Raw genomic sequence first — 16,753 nt, 5'->3', positions numbered from 1 at the left:
TATATGAAAAGTTTTGTAATTTTATAACTTCTTTGCATAAATTGTATATTATGTATCAGTGCTACATAAAACGCGAACTGTTAATATATCGCTGTTTCTTAAACTAGTTAATTAGTCATAGCCTGTTAAATAAAGACGACGCTTTATGAAATCCAGTAAATATTTTAATGCTTTAAGAATATTTTCAGCCTGGAATTAACGGGCCTTCGTCGGTTAGAACCGAACACCGTGCGGTACGCTTCTCGTCTAGTCTTGTGTTCAATTATACAAGCGCTAAGGTGGCTTTTCTTTTAAATTAAATGAATTCTTTTAAAATTTTTTAAAATTACCCTCCTTTTAGGTATTTTATATACATTTTTAGATATTCTTTTGGTAGCACTAAATTATTTAATTAATTATAATAGAATGGTAATTTTGTCTTCCAATCTGTCAATTTAGGTTTTGTTATCTTACCCGAATAATGATGGAAATAAACTTACTTTATATCGCGGTACACGTTCTTTAAGGAATTTTTTTATGTTTCGATTGCAAGTGTAGTAGAATTATTTGTTGAAAAAGTTCTAAACATTTTGTAAATATTTAAATATTAAGAATGTAGATTTACGTTTCTTATTCCAAAAAGAAAGAGAATTGATTAAACTTTAAAAAATGATGGATGAAAATTGAAAGAAGCATTATCTAGCGTTGTTTAGAAGAAGAAATATTTTAGAAAATTATTTAAATGAAATTGTAAAGGTTCTATATTTATGTTTTATTTAATTTACTTCTCCTTCATTTTTCATATGTATAAGTAAACAATTAGATAGATAGTCGAAAGTATAAATAATATATAAGCCTGATACTTAAAGGTAGAAATAATTTATTAAAATTTTAAGTTGTTTAAAGTTTAAATGCTTAATAAGTATTTTAAATTAACAAATAAACATTATAATGTTAGTAGAAGTATCATTCTTCTCATAATCAATTTATATTTTTATTAATTATTAATAAAATTTTTATTTAATTTAATGTAAATCATATTTACTAAGATGATTTAATTAATTAAACAGATAGAGATCTTTGTTTTAGAGTGTGTATTAATTATATATCAAAATCAATAGTGATTTACATGTTAAATCATAGTTCATTATGTTCGGGTGGGACCGATCGAACCTATTTTCATGCTCGTCATAGATATGTTATATAACAGACATAGGCAAATGCGGCTTCGAGAACTGCGTGTGGCTCTTTTTGAGTTACACGCGGCTCTTGCTGAAGGTGTTAATTTCTGTTTTTTATTATTATTTTTATAATTTTGTGAAAATATGTTTATTAAAAAAATTCAATATTTGTTTTATATTATATTTATATTATATAATAAAATCGCGTGCCTTACCATACTATCTGCCACGACAGTACAGAACTGCGGCTCCCATGCATTTTGCGAAACCTACATTTCGGCTCCCACTGAACTCATGCTTGCCCACCCCCTGTTATATAACATACCTTTGAAGTACAAATTTTAGTCTGAAACACATTTTTCAAGCATTTTTTTGTAGAAAATTTAAGCTTTGGAAGGCTACTGATATAAATAAGACACCTCACGGAATCTTCCTGCCCTTCCTACCTTTCGTTTTCTCCCAGTAATTTCTTTATGGACGTGTCTTCTCTCTTCTCTCTGTACTAATATCTATGCTTATGTTTAAATTATTTTAGCTAAGTAATTTTTTAAAATAAAGAACTTTCAGTTTTAGGAGCTTCTCTAATTTAGCAAAAGGTTAAATGGAATTTTTTAAAATTACACTAAACTAAATAATGCATAAATTTGTTTACATTTAAAAAAACTTTCATAATTTTGATTTCCTGTTTATGTTTACAATATTATCTCTTCCTGTTTACGTAGAACAGGAAGATATAAATTGAAGTTTTTAAAACTTTCTGTTAAGCATAGTGTTATTATTTACAAATTAATTCATCTTTTTTTATGCTTAAATAAAGTAACTTAGCACAAAAACTATTTTGTGTTGTTAGTTTGTATATGTACAGTTTCAACAATATCATTTATTTTAAATGTCGATAAGCGGTGAAAAGAAATGACAGTCAATTCGAAACAAAAACTGTTTGTGTTTAGTCAATGAAGTAAAAATTGTAAAGCCATGGTTCATTAATACAAAGTTTTGTATAGACAAAATTTCTGTATGAAGCTTAAATTTAACCACATTTTTAGTAAGGTTTTTTTTTTTATAGTTTGAATGAAAAGAAATTGTTAGAATTGCTGTATTTATATACAATAGCTCAATAAAATACACCATCTGACTTTAACTGAACAACCATTTTTATTATTGTCGAATGGTAGGGTCATCATCGCTACCATTATCATAACTTCTTTGCACAAATATGCGTTAAACAGAGAACAAGAAGAGAATTTTTATAGAGATAAAAAATAATATAGTGCATAGATAAATGAAAACAAACGTACAGACAATCTTCAACTCATAGATATCCTGCATAACATTTTGATACCCTTTTGTATGTCAAATTTGGATTTTTTCATATATTTTTAGCCAACAAATAAAAATTTAGTACTACTATTCGGCGAAACATTGTGCTAGATTTGGTTTCAAAATAGCAAAATTATTTGCGAAGGTTAATTTTTATCGTCTCTTTCTGTTTAACCTTTTGTTTTTTTTTTTTTTCTCTTAAATAATGTTTTATATATTGTATCATTATCATGTTCACTATAAAAAAATAACTAGAACTTTCTTATCTAAACTTTAATCCTTGTAATAATGTGTTTTTTGGATAGTTTTCTCTCGACAGAATGCCCTTTATTTTAGTTTTATCTTTCGTTTTAAATAATTTATCCTACAAACATGTACAAAGTTAAATGTCTTCAAGTCAAGCAATAGAGTTCATGTCTCTTGAAAGCATAAATTATAACATGTTGTCCATCGACTATCCAAAATGTTCATTAATTTATTATATGTGTGCGCGCGCGCGTGTGTTTTTTAAAATTTAAAACGTTACGTAATTTAATAAAGTTTTTCAACTACGTTAAAAATCAATATTTAATTTTACTGAGAAAAACTATTCAAGCTCGAAATCGAATTAAGTTTCAGCGATTCTGAACACACATGATTTGTTTAAACAGTATTTAGATTATCCTATAAATAACTTGCGTTTCTTCCTCATTTATTTACATTTTTTTTGTTTATATATAGATATATTTACACTGTTCTATATAAACTATCATAAGTAGAAATGATATTATACACTAAATTTTTATAATGAGATTAATTTATATTAAATGAAAATTTTGAAAAATACAGTGTTTTTTTTTATTTATTTTAAGTGAAAGAATTATTACTAATTTTACCATTCTGTCAAAATTAGAAATAATACAAAATATGTTTAAGAATTGAATAAACACGCAGATTATGTAGACAGGCGGTACGTAGGAGAGACGTCAAACATGTGTTGACCTTATTTCTCTCGTGTTTAATTTTATAATCATTTAAACGTTATTTTATCTTATGATTTTTTAATTAAACTTATTTCCGACCTAATTCTGAAAAATATGACATTTTTTTAGTTTAACTTTCTATAACCACGCACTGCAATACTATGACATCTTGTATAGTACTTTGAAGTTGTTTAATATGAATTAAGTACCGGTACAATTCAAGGTTCAAGGTTATTTTTGATTACAATAGTCTTCGGGCTGTTTAAAGAAATATTCCACAAGCAATTTTTTTTTTTTTTATGATAACAGGTTTATTTTACTTATATTCTTAATGTTAATAGTTGATTTAAGTGTTTAAATTCAGTTAAATGATACTTAAATATATACATTGATTGATTTCTTTAAGAAATGTATAAAATATGATAACATTTTATATATTTAATTTTTGTTTATTCTAAGTATCATAAATTAAACTAGCCTGGTTTCTTAATATAATTCTATTTAACTGTTATTGGTAATTTGTAAATAGTTTCAAAGGCTTTCTTTTTGTTAGATTAGCATGACTTTTTGGTTTTTTTTTTTTTTTTTATACTAGAGAGGTTGCGGCTGACATTTTCGATGCAAAAACGTCTACGTTGGATGTTCGGCGCCTCCTTCCCGTAAGCCTAGAAGTTCGACAGTGGCATTTGGAACATCGGTGGAATTGTGCTCGACGTTCCAAGCGCCATTGACGAACTTCTAGGCTTACAGGAAAGAGGTGCCGAACGTTCGGCGTAGAAGTTTTTGCGTCGAAAATGTCTGCCGCAACCTCTCTACTATAAAAGTATGTGTAGAATGGCTCAAATATCATATTACGTAAAAGCTTTACAAAAAATTGTTTAAATTAACAGCTGTGAATGTGTTAATTCAGCACATTCAAAGATCTTGAATGAATTCATTTAATGCACACGAAACATAGCATGATTAACCGAATTTTGGACTATTATTTGGAGCATAATTCATATAAAATTTATCTTAAATAATTGTTTAATATATAAAAATAAAATATATCAGTGGCGTGCTGTGACATTTGATGATAGGGAAGCTGTGTTTCTGTAAGAAGCCGACTTCCAGGGGCAATAAGTTACTTGCGCGTCAGTAATGGTCTAGGGTCCATTCGTACATGGGTGGTGGCTGTAGAGACAAAGACGACAAGTATCTGACAAAAACCGTTTATTTTAACATAAAATAAACATACACTATGTACAAAATAGTTTGCTTTAAAACAATCAGCCGTTCGGACATCCTGAGCGTCGATGTCTTCTTCGATGGTCGATCGAAGGTGGCCCCGGGACAGTGGCGTTGACAAGTCTGTAAGGCACGGGAGACTTCGTTCGTTGGAGTCGGGGACACGGTCTAACTCCGAAGTGGCACGGGTTACAAGTTGGCACAATAGACGAGAAATTGTTTTTTTTTTTTTTTTTTTTTTTTTTTTGCACGTTGACACACGGCATTTTGGTTATTCGGAACATTAATCGAGTGCCAGGTGTCCTCAATTGTCGGAGATTATATCAATCTACGTTCTTTCTTTCATCCATTTTGATTGGTCGTTCTCCCTCAATCATGCTTCCCGAGTGGTTGGTCCCTCGTTACTAAACGTAACGAGACTCTTACCTGGAGCGCGAAAAAAGTCAAAATCGAAGACGAATTCGATCTTCCACCGATCATAGGACGACTTTCTTCCGCGATTTATGGTTTCTGCCTGGCAGTTTGATATAAACAATGGGTGTCCGACTACAAACGACTTTTACCTATGTTTTTTTTTAAACTAATACATTTTTCTCTAAATTAACCATTTTTTTCGTGTCTTTCGTGACGGGTCAGACCTGTCTGGTACATGACATTTCCATAAAAGTTTTAAACAAATACTGGAAATGGCAAAAATAAACAATTTATGTATTTTAGTTCTAAAATACAAATAATACATACATAATACAAATTGATATGATGCAAACAATAATAGAAAAACTCGTTTTGTTTTAAATTTTTTATAAACTAACTCTATTTGGCGATTTTTTCCGCAAAGTCGTTAATTACTTTATCATAAAAGTCGCTGGTGGTCGACTCCATCAACGTATTTAAAAGCACTTTTTCTATCGAAAGCAACGCTAGCGACGACAATTTTTCCTCCGACCGAGTGTTTCTGGCCAATGTATGAATTCGCTCCGTGGTCGAAAAACTGCGCTCAACAGACCCACTGGTAGATGGTACCGTAAAAATTAATGATATTAAATCATATAATTCTTTTAGTATGTCTTTGTTCGGATCGACATTAATTATAATATGTTTTATGTCTAAGAGTTGTCAATGTAGTCCGGACACGAATATAAATATTGCGATTCACTACGTAATTTAGATAAATCAAAAAATTTCCCATAAAATTTACTTACTTTAAAGAATTAAAACACGCTTGGAAAAATTGTTAATAATTTTAATATTATGAAAAACATTTAAAAATGATAAAAATTATAAAGATTTTATGTCTGAAAATCTGTCAATATAATTATAATTTCTTTTAATTATACTGTAATTAAATATAATTTTGCAAAGAAACGTACATAAAAATAACATTGAATACTCTACTTTTTAAATCTTAAACAATTCACTTAGTCAGATAGCTCCATACCCAATGGCTAAGGGATAGAATCGCTGGAAGCGTTACACGTGTGTAGCTTCCACCGGCTAAACCGGCTGAGGTTGGTGCTCTGTAAAGCGCATGCGCCAATGCCCTCTGGCTGCTTTACACCATTCAGTTATTCTCGCCGTGAAAGCTGTTTCCGAAGCGCTTCCATTCTGCCACTGACATTCGAATGTACAATAACAATGTTATCGTTTTTTTCACATATAGTATAGAATTTATTAATAAGATACATAATGCAGTTATAATAAAATATTAATTTTAAGTAATTCAAAGTACGTTAAAATATGAAAATTTATATTTTAGAAAATACAAGGGAAGGTCATTGGAAGGTGGAATCGGCGCTTCCATCGCTTCCAATGACGGCACGCCACTGAAATATATATATATATATATATTAAAAAAGGGAAACTAAAATAGCAAGGAAACAAAAAAAGAATTCTTGTGATAAAAATTATTGTTATGAAACAAAAGTAATTGCTTAAAAGATTTCACTATCTCTAAGATAATTACTATCGAACAATTCGCTAATCATAGTCATTCATAAACATTTTATTGTACGACATTTGAAAAGCTTACATTACTGATAAAAAGTCAAAACCAAAACTATGATTATTAATTATCATTAAGCATTGCAAATTACATAAATTTCATTAATAAAAATGCTTTAATCCAGTAATTGTCACCTTTAGACTTGGCCACTTTTTTTTTTACTGGAACTTGTTAACAAAAATGAAAATGCGTGAAAATAACCTTTAAACAATGGCCACTTCAGAACCGCGACCAACTTTTTTACGTTCCCTTCAGTAGTCATTGTTTGAAGGTTTAACTGTAAATAATTTTTATGTTCCTATTTATGTAGTGTTAATGTTCCTAATGTTTTCGAGTCAATAAAGGATGCAAGTTTACTTTCAATCGTTAAAAATAAAACAAAATTTATAGTTATAATTTTAAATAATTCGGACGTTCTCTCTTAAAACATCATTGGAATTACATTTGAAATTTAAACAGAAGAAATGAAATGAAAATATAGAAAAGGTTATAATTTATTAAACTTTCATTAAATCTTTAGCCACAACATTCATTAAATATGAATACAACATACCATAACGCAACAAAGTAGTTCCATTATTCATTCTGCTATATAAATGGAATTTTTAATGAATGCGCTTTAATTGAAAACTATCTCGAAGATATTTTTAAAGAATAAATATCGAGGGAATAAACTGTATTGTTTACTGTCATTTAAGAGTTGTCTAATGTTGTAACTTATCTTTTCACAATCCTGATTATTCTGTTATTGTTATGCAAATATCCCTTTTAATTGATTATTCGCTAAAGATTATTTTCGGCATTTCGTGTGTCGCAATTCAAGTTTAATCATTGATATATCAAATAATCTATATAAAAAGTTAATATTAATTTTAAATTTTAAATTAGTCTGTAATAAAAATGCTCATTTTACTCATCTGCTTCATTTGAATTTAGTCTGTATATTTTAAATCCAAAGACAGACGATAAATGTGACTAAAAATATTTATTTATAGTTGGATTAAAGGTTGTTTATTCCGACTATATTTTTTACTGTTTAATACGTTTTTTTTTTTATTTTATTTCTTTCTAACTTAACTTAATTCCATAGAATAAATTAAATTATTTATATTTATAATTTACATATTTGATGATAATTACTTTTTAACCAAATTTAAATGATAAGACATTGTTTAATTTTTTGCACGTACGTGTACGTAAGTACTACCTGATTATGTGCGTGTATTAAACCTCAATATATTCAAACAATTGCCAGATTATATCAAGCTATATTATTACTACTATTTAATAATTAAAAGCTAAGTAATATGGTGCTAAACATAAGTATAATATAGCCTGATATAATCTGGCAGTCATAAAGGTGTTACATTATATTCATAATTACAGCTTTGTACTTTGTTCTGTTAACAATTTTTAATCCATGAATTATTCCTCTCTAAATTTCCAAACTTAAATTAATCAAATGGTCGAACTGCTTGGCACGAATGAAATATCGAGGATTGAGATTTCACATTTTTCCGATAACATATTTGATATCCCTTTTGTATTATATCATTTTGTTTCTCTGTAAGAAGTGTGTTTCTATTAAACATTTTATACCAGTGAGCGAAATCAACAGGGCTTCGTGTGTTTAAGATAATTTTAATATAGTTACTTCTTACATGTATATAATCAATTATGTTGACATTATCTGATGTTTTGTATAAAGTTTGACGTAAATTAATATGTACAGCAAAGCTTCTCTAACTCGAAGCTCCAAGGGACAGGAAAAAACTTCAAGTTATGGATGATTTGATTTAAAGAACAATACAGACAATTCCGAATAGATTTGTACTTTTACCTCTCTTGTATTATGTAAAGAATCTTTGGTAGTTTCTTTTTTCGTTTTAAACAATTCGCGTAACTCCTTTTAGCAAACTGTTCAACGTAACTAATGGAATCGAACAGTTTTGCGAGTACATCTTATTCGGATAAAGCAAGAGGACTTCTGGAACATTGTCTGAAAATTGGTGTTGGAGAGTAGATACAACCGTCCGAAAATGTTATGAAAATTCAATAATTAGGATCACTTTGGATAGAATAAATATTAAAATTTGAGCCGAGGAAGTTGAAAGTAACATAAATCAGTGTCGGGGAGCCGTAAAAAACTTTGACTTATAGGAAATTTGAGTTAAGAAATTCCAGTTGGAGACTATGCTGTTTCATTAAGACTTGCACAGTGCTTTGTTTTCTTCGAGTTACAGACATTTGAGCTAGAGAGGTTTTACTGTATTTTAAATGCATTTTTCGATATTTTTAATAATTAAACTGAAGACAAAATTATAACAAATTTGTTATAATGTCAAAAGAAGTTCAAACACAATTAAAGATTGAAAATTATATTTATGTCTATTATTTTTATCCAAAAAACAAATATTAACTTCTAAGCATGTTTAGAAGAATTTATTGATAAAATTTTGTAAGAATTACGACAAGTGTTTTCATATACATTGGGCTAAAGTTAAAAAGCTTCTTCTTGGTCACGTATCTGACAGTCTGTTCCCTTCACTAAGTCGGTAGAACGGTCCCTGCTACCGTGCATTTTTATAGCCCAGCAAAGATTTGTAGAACGAGATGTATGTCGTTACGAAGGCACGTACAATTTACTCTCATTGACCGAAAGGCAGTCACACACGAATGAATGTTTGGATAATTTTCAAAGATGTATAAAGAAAATGACATTTAAATTGTTTTTGTTCTCCTTCATTAAATGCACTCCTGCTGGACAAATCCCAGTCCCTTTTCTATTATCTCTCTCTGTCTTTCGTCTCTCCGATCCATTTCTATCTTGATATATTTTTTAACTTTATCGTGTTTTATTTTCAGTGCATAATTAGGAAATTTATCAGCAAAACGATTGACAGCATTCAAGGATATTTGATCGTTCGAGAAGCAAAGTAATAAACTTAACGCAAGCATTTATCTTTGGATATGTCAAATTATTTTCTTAGGAAAACATTGAAAATGCAGTTTTTTTAAACTTGTTTTATTAGAATATATATATATATATGTGATTATTGATAATTGAAGATAATTAATAAAGTAAAAAATATTAACGGATAGACGAAGAGATTTTTAAAATAATTTTATCCTTGTTTATTTCATAATATGATTATAAGGAAGCTGCAATTTATACTTAATGAATTAAATAAATTTAACGTAATAACTATTATTTTTTTAAATTATATATGTACTCTTCGAGTTAATCCATAATTATCTCTGTATTATTAATATTATACAAAAATCTTTATATAAAATTTTATTTTTAATGGAAATTGTTTAATAGTTACTGGCAGTATTGCATTCTAATTACAAGGTCTTTTCTGTCTGTTACGACTCAAAACTTACTAAATGAAAACAATTCATTTGTTTGCTAATTTAGTTGTCATTAGATTCAGTTCATTTGACGTAAGATTCGCAAACTCACTCCTTGTTAGTGTCTCGCATTACATCGTCATTTAGAGAATTAAATCTTCCAAATACTTATATTTAATTCTATATTTTATATTTAACAAAGGACGGAGTATTCCAATATAATAATACATTGAAAAAATACAAAGCTGTATGATCATATTTTTCCACATAAGTAAATAGATATGCATAAATTTGCATACAAGTTGTTTTGGAATAATTTAATTAGATTTTTCTCGGGATATTTATTATTTCCGAGCTGTAGATTTAGATAATTAATATGCAATGCTGTTGATACTTGATACGACAGACTATCGGGAGAAGCAATAGTATAATAATGATAAGAGACAAAACAGTCTATTATAGTAAATACGAAGAAGGAAAAACCTCAATTCCAAGCAAGGATGTAAATATAGCTGTAACATGTTACCTAGCGTACAACTCAAGTTCTGTATTTCTCTTCCAACAGATATCGTACAAGTGGATTTGATCTGTGGTTTCCAAAATCTCTTACGTACGAACCTATAAAATCGAGATCAATGGTATAATGATTTCAAATTTTAAAAAGTGATTAATGATGCTCCTTTTTTTTAAGTTAACAAACTTATTTTTATCGCATATTTAATACAAACAGAACAGAATTGTAACTGTGAGTTAGAACCAAAAATTTAACTCGTTACCATGTTTATCTTTATTATAAAATTTTTTTTCGAAAATTGACTTATATAATCAATTTTATTCTTTAGTTAAATGCTTTTTTCGGTTCCGTAATACTTGTATTTTAAAGAAACTTTTTATAATTGTTATTGAATGAAATTTAACATACAATACAATTGAGATTGAAAATAATTACACTTCTGAGTATTATATTGAACTTATTGGCGGAAAAAACAAAAGAATGTTAAACTCTGACAGTAAAAAAAAAAATACAGAGGTTTCTTTGGATCACTAGACCATTTAAAGAACATTTTTTGAACAAATAATTAAAGGAACTCGTCAGAAAATAGAACATGCTAAAAATAAAGAAGATTAATTAGTTAATTAAGTAAATAAAAACTTGCATTGATCGATTTTCTTTTAGAGACGGAATGGTCGCGGAAAAAGCTTGATCTAAAATTTAACAATTAATGCTATTTCTTAAATTAAATAGTAGGATAAATACTTCAAAAGTCAACTTTTATCTTTACGTAACTTCGGGTCATTAGAACAACAGGCTATTTTCCTAAAAAAAATGAATTTAAGGAGTATTTTTAATCATAAAAGTTTATTATAGGAGGCACAAAGATAATGTCTTAATGTGGTCTAATTCATATATACACTATTGGTTGACTCTTTGATAAGAATTTTTAAAGATTCAAATATGAGAAAAGAAACTTGTTCGACTTTATGTTATTTTAGTCTTGTCCATGATGGAGAAAAACTTTACTCCGAGGCTTTTTGTGCTAATTTTGATAAACTTTTTATAGATGTAATATACTCTTTACACTTCTCGGATCTTATTTCTTTAGTATCCTTTTTGTAGCCCTGAGATAAAGACGTAATATCATTTTTATGTGACGGAACATTTCACATCGCCAACAATTTTTCCTCGGTTCAGAGATCTTTATTGCAAAATTTTTATCAAGAGATAAAAATCCCTGGCCAAGGAAGAGTTGCAATGATTATATAAGGTTCAATTACATATAGTTTCACATTAAACTGTAACAGAACTGAAAAGAAAATACTAAAAGTAAGACTTAAGCATAAAAAATATATTATATCTGGAAAATGTTTATTAAAACTACAACAAGGCGAAAATATCTCGAGAGGTTTTCCTCCGTTATGAGATAAATCATATTATAATTTAATGTTTACAGAAGATAATTAAAATTAAAAGTTGATATCAAGTTCTTCTCATAAAAATTTTAAAATATTTACATGCATTAATGCTCAACATTTACTGTTAAATATGTAATCAGGTGTAATTTGATTAACATTTTTGTTTGTATTCTGTAGGTGGACTTGCTAATTACACTCCTACAATGATAAGTTCATCAGAAACATTCCACTTAGGAGTGACTAGACCTGTTCATAGAGATTCTGAAACAACTGTAAAACCAGAAAATGAGTTAACAGAGACCACAGAAGATGTATTAAAACCAGCAGATCCGGAAGACATGTCCTCTTGGTCTTCGTCTTCTACGACATCGGATCTTCTCTTTTAAGCAGTAATGGTAAAGATTCAAACCAGTATTAGTTGTAAAATTAATTAATATTAACATAATAAGCATTACCTTAAAAATCTCTTAATCCTCAGCATAAATTATAACTGTTTTAGACATCATATGATTTTTAGATTCATTTTCAGCATAATTATATAATTTAAATTAGTAAAATATAATTAGATTATGTTTGTGATCTTTAACACATTCGTATCACCTGTAGTACATCTGTTTCTGGTATTTCACACATCACGCAGTACAGATGGCGTGCGATTTACATCATTTATAATATAGAAATAATTTACTAATTCCAATATTCATTGTGTAAATTTTAGGTAGCAAACCCATTTAAAAACTTTTTTTGTATTTTTTTTTTATTAATATTAATTGCATGAAAACATGAAAAATAAAGTATAAAATGATTTGCAACTTTACGGGTAATATCCAGTCATGCTACAGCTATTTTATATTTAATGACACTTTAATATTTTTGATGTGACTTGATTCAATTAAATAGTAAACCCGACATCCTCATTTGGCAAGGATCCATTTTGATTCAGTCCAAATTCTCCTCGTTTATCACGGTAATACAAATTAGCACAGGAGTAGATCTGTGAGAAGCCGTAAGAACTTACATCCTTCTCATTGACAGAAGAAAAATTACTATTTATACGTTTGAAATTCAAAATGTTGTTTTTAAAAACATTTATGATGGCAAATGTGATTTATCAGACTGTCTGCAATATAATCACCTTGCACTAGGCATTGGCAAATAGTCGGGAAATCCTTGGAGAGGCTTTACTAGATCGTTTGTTTTCAAATCTATGGACAGTCTTGATACCTCAAAACAAAGCACTCCATTGTGTAGTTTGTCTACAAAATCATTATCGATGCTGGTGCATTTGATAGACTGAATGTATTCAAGCAGCATTTAGTTGTATATTTATTTTTTTAGGAGTACCAGCATATGGCTTTTATCAGCCTTAACTGCTACTATATTATCTCTTTCCGTCCATTGTTTACTAGCAGTTAATATAGCCCAGAATTTATTCTTAATATTGTATTGTAGTGCTTCTGCAGTAATTATGTTTCTTCCCTTCCTTTCGAGAATTTTCCTTTTTTTTCTTTCTCTCCCTTTTGATTACTCGTTAACTCTATTATCCTATCTTTCCATTTTGTTTTGTATATATCACCTTTTCAGCAATTCAGTGTGAGGACTGACAACTGGATTGACTGAAGAGAGCCGCATGTTTAGGGGAGGGATTGCCCCAGATTGATATAAAAATCAGTAAGGATGAGAGAGAAGGGTCTTTTTTTTTTTTTTTTTTTTCCCGCACCTCAATCTTGTATGTGTTTCAATTGGGTTGTCGGTAGAAGGGACATGCACCAGGACTAAAGAGATGAGCTGAAGAATGTGTCAGACTTTTACGAGGAACTCGAAGTGGCTCAATCTGTTCCCATTGAAATGTGCAGAATATATACGCAGAATATATTAGTCTGCGATAAGAAGTCTTATCGCAGACTAACCAGGCATGCTGTTTGAAGATACTATTTTTTGTTCAAGTTAGTGGAACCAAGGTAGTCCTAACAAGTGATGTCTATTCCATAGACTTGGCTCCCCCTTTTCTCCCTTTTCCCCCATTAACTTACTCTTCTATTCTCATTAAAGAAAAAAATGCATGCATATCCCGAAATTAGTATGTAATAAAAACCTATGTTGTCGGTGACAAAGCATGTGTTCGAATAGTTAGATCCTATGCATTAGTGAATCTAAGAATCAGAATGTAATTATCAAAAAATTGCAACAATTAGATCAAATTGATTAGTAGAGTTAGGAAAAACCAGTTGAGAATTTCAGAGCTCTGTGATTAGTAGTTATTGTTTAAGCCAACCATTTTTTATTACATTAGTTCCTTACGATCACATGTTACAAGATACTACAGTATTGACCTTTTCATTTTAAAAAGTGTTAATTTCATCCTTACCCATTATTAGTTTTTCAGTTTCTGGTATGACTTTACATATGTTGCAGTTTGGCCACAGAGCAAACATATGGCCTTATTTCATTGTTTTCTTTAACACTTTAGCGAGTTGATGTTAACCTAGCATACAGTGGCGTAGCGAGGGGGAGCAAGGGGGTGTATCGTGCACTAGGCGCCCCTTTGTGTGGTGCCCAAATAGTCTCCAAGACAAACTATATGTGTTTCTGGGGGGTGCCAATAAAGTGTCATGTCCCAGGCACTAGTTATATTCGCTATGACAATGCTAGCATATAAAAGTTTTGTCAATTAACAAATCATCTTTTTCCTCGCTTCATCAAATTCTGTCAAGTAGATGAATCTCTCTGAAAGAAGGTCAAGTTGTATTCATTTTAAAGATTGTGGCATCATTTCTACTGCCTAGAAAACTCTTTGAATTATATTCACATTCACTTAGTATATTTAGTTTTGAGCTTCATTTTGTTCTACATCATTGTTCACATGTTCTTCATCCCTTTATTGGAATACATTAAGGTCAGAATATTTCAAAACAATTCAAAAGGGCGGCACATTCGAACAGAAATATTCAGCGAAATTATTCATTTTTATAGTTTAAGTTTGAACTTTCAAAATAAAATGGAAAGTTGAACACCTGTTCTAGCATATCAGTTGTGTGCGTTTAGTCGTGCATCTTGAAAAAATTTCACTAATAATGGCCTTAAAAAAAAGCCAAAAACATTTTAAGATTAACATATATCAACCGAAGATAAATGTTAGTGCTGCTTTGATTGATTGCCTTCAGTATGGATCTAATAAAAATATATTTTATAATTCAAAGACACCAAAGTGTTCCGTGTTTAATATTTAAGGGAAAGATCTATTTATGAGTATTTATTGGCACTTTACGGGGATGGTGTTATATTAAGGTTTTCTTTAACACAAAACAGAGATTCTATAATAATTTGAAAATCGTTTAATTTTCTAATTTAAACAGCAATTCTTAGGAATTTTCTCTTCTAATAATGTTGAATTATAAGTCTCATCATCAACAAAGCTCATCATTGATTGATTGATTTTTTTTTTATTCTTAAAAAAATTGATTTAATAATGATTACCTGAAAAACAATTGACGTTCTAAATGTATATAAATTTAAAAAATTTAATTCATTTTAATTAAATTTTTCTCAGTTAAATCGATAAAAAACCATGTTAATTTAATTACAATCAATAACTCTAGAATGAATAAAGATTAGATAAAGTTGTGACTTGCTACCTTATATTTAAAGGAATGAAATGAATAAATTTATGCAAGATCATCATTTAATAATAAGCAACAATTACAAGTTACGATGAATTTATTATAAAACTTAGAACGTTGACTCATTATGATCTTAAATATAGTAACGACTTCCTACATCCCGAAAAAATTAATTTGCCAATCAAAAATATTCTATAAACAATACAAATAACTGGAAATCCCGAATATATTTAATGAACTTGAAAATGCAATCAATAAATCTTTAAGTATAGATTTATTCCTAATTTTTTATGGTAGATATCGCTTAGGGAACGGAGAGGTCCGTGGCAAAGCCTATAGTGGAGGAGGAAGTGCCAAGAGAATAAAATATAATTAAAGCCAAATTATTGGGCTGCTATCCTGATTAATTAATAAATGGGTTTATGGAGTTTTCGTTGCATAATGTGAATAAAATGGGCTCGTACCAACGAGCCAAGTCTCAACCTCGCAAACTCGCTAACTTGTAAGTATGTTACTGTTAGCCTGGTTATTGTGAAGATACTGTTGTGGCACACCTAAGTCTGATAGAACTCTGCATGACTATTTACCCTGAACTAGTAGTTTTTGAATTTACTTTGAAGCCATAATTCAATGTTTGGTATATGGAACACATCTGACATATAATAATTTGATTAAACTATAAATAAATTATCGAATGTCAGATATCGTGACACTTTTAGAAGCTTGTTATAACATTCTAAAATGTCCTTAAAGTTTTATAATTTATATGGAGATCATTTCGGCTGGACTAGTTGGACTATACGTTTTAGGGGCAGCACCATATAATAAGCGTGTTTTATTAACAATGTATTGCGAGTGGTTCGAAACACCGTGTTTGCCGTCGTAAATGTTTTTAAAAACATCGTGAAGTTCAAACAAATAAATTTAAAATTTTTTTTGTCGATGAGGAAGACTTAAGTTCCTGTAGCCCTCCCTTGTATCTGCCACTGGGTAGCATTAGTAGTTATGAATCAATCGTAGTGAAATGTAAATGAAACCAATTACATGTAATTTAATTAGTAATAAATTTAACTTAAAAGACAATTCATTTAGATACACTAAGGTAAGTAACGCTACAAATAGTCTGCCACTCTAGGAAACAGATGGTTTGCGTTGGTTTCTTGGAAGGACTCCTAATACGTTGCACCCCATCCT

The 16,753-nt window shown here is 29.4% G+C and overlaps 1 protein-coding gene across 1 annotated transcript in view; it reads left to right on the top strand.

Annotated features, from left to right (window-relative positions):
• Positions 1–16,753, top strand: part of LOC136987385 (uncharacterized) — a 62,431-nt gene that overhangs the window by 42,167 nt on the left and 3,511 nt on the right. Inside the window, exon 3 of the mRNA XM_067285124.1 lies at positions 12,117–12,334. Coding sequence (XP_067141225.1) covers positions 12,117–12,325 — 209 coding nt within the window. The 3' untranslated portion in view covers positions 12,326–12,334. The remainder of the gene's footprint in view (positions 1–12,116; positions 12,335–16,753) is intronic.

The sequence above is a fragment of the Centruroides vittatus genome, unplaced genomic scaffold, assembly GCF_030686945.1.
Source record: "Centruroides vittatus isolate TY-2023 unplaced genomic scaffold, ASM3068694v2 scaffold_1519, whole genome shotgun sequence".
Lineage (NCBI taxonomy): Eukaryota > Metazoa > Arthropoda > Arachnida > Scorpiones > Buthidae > Centruroides > Centruroides vittatus.
The sequence above is the reverse complement of the archived record's forward strand: the minus strand, read 5'-3'. Positions and strand labels throughout refer to the sequence as shown.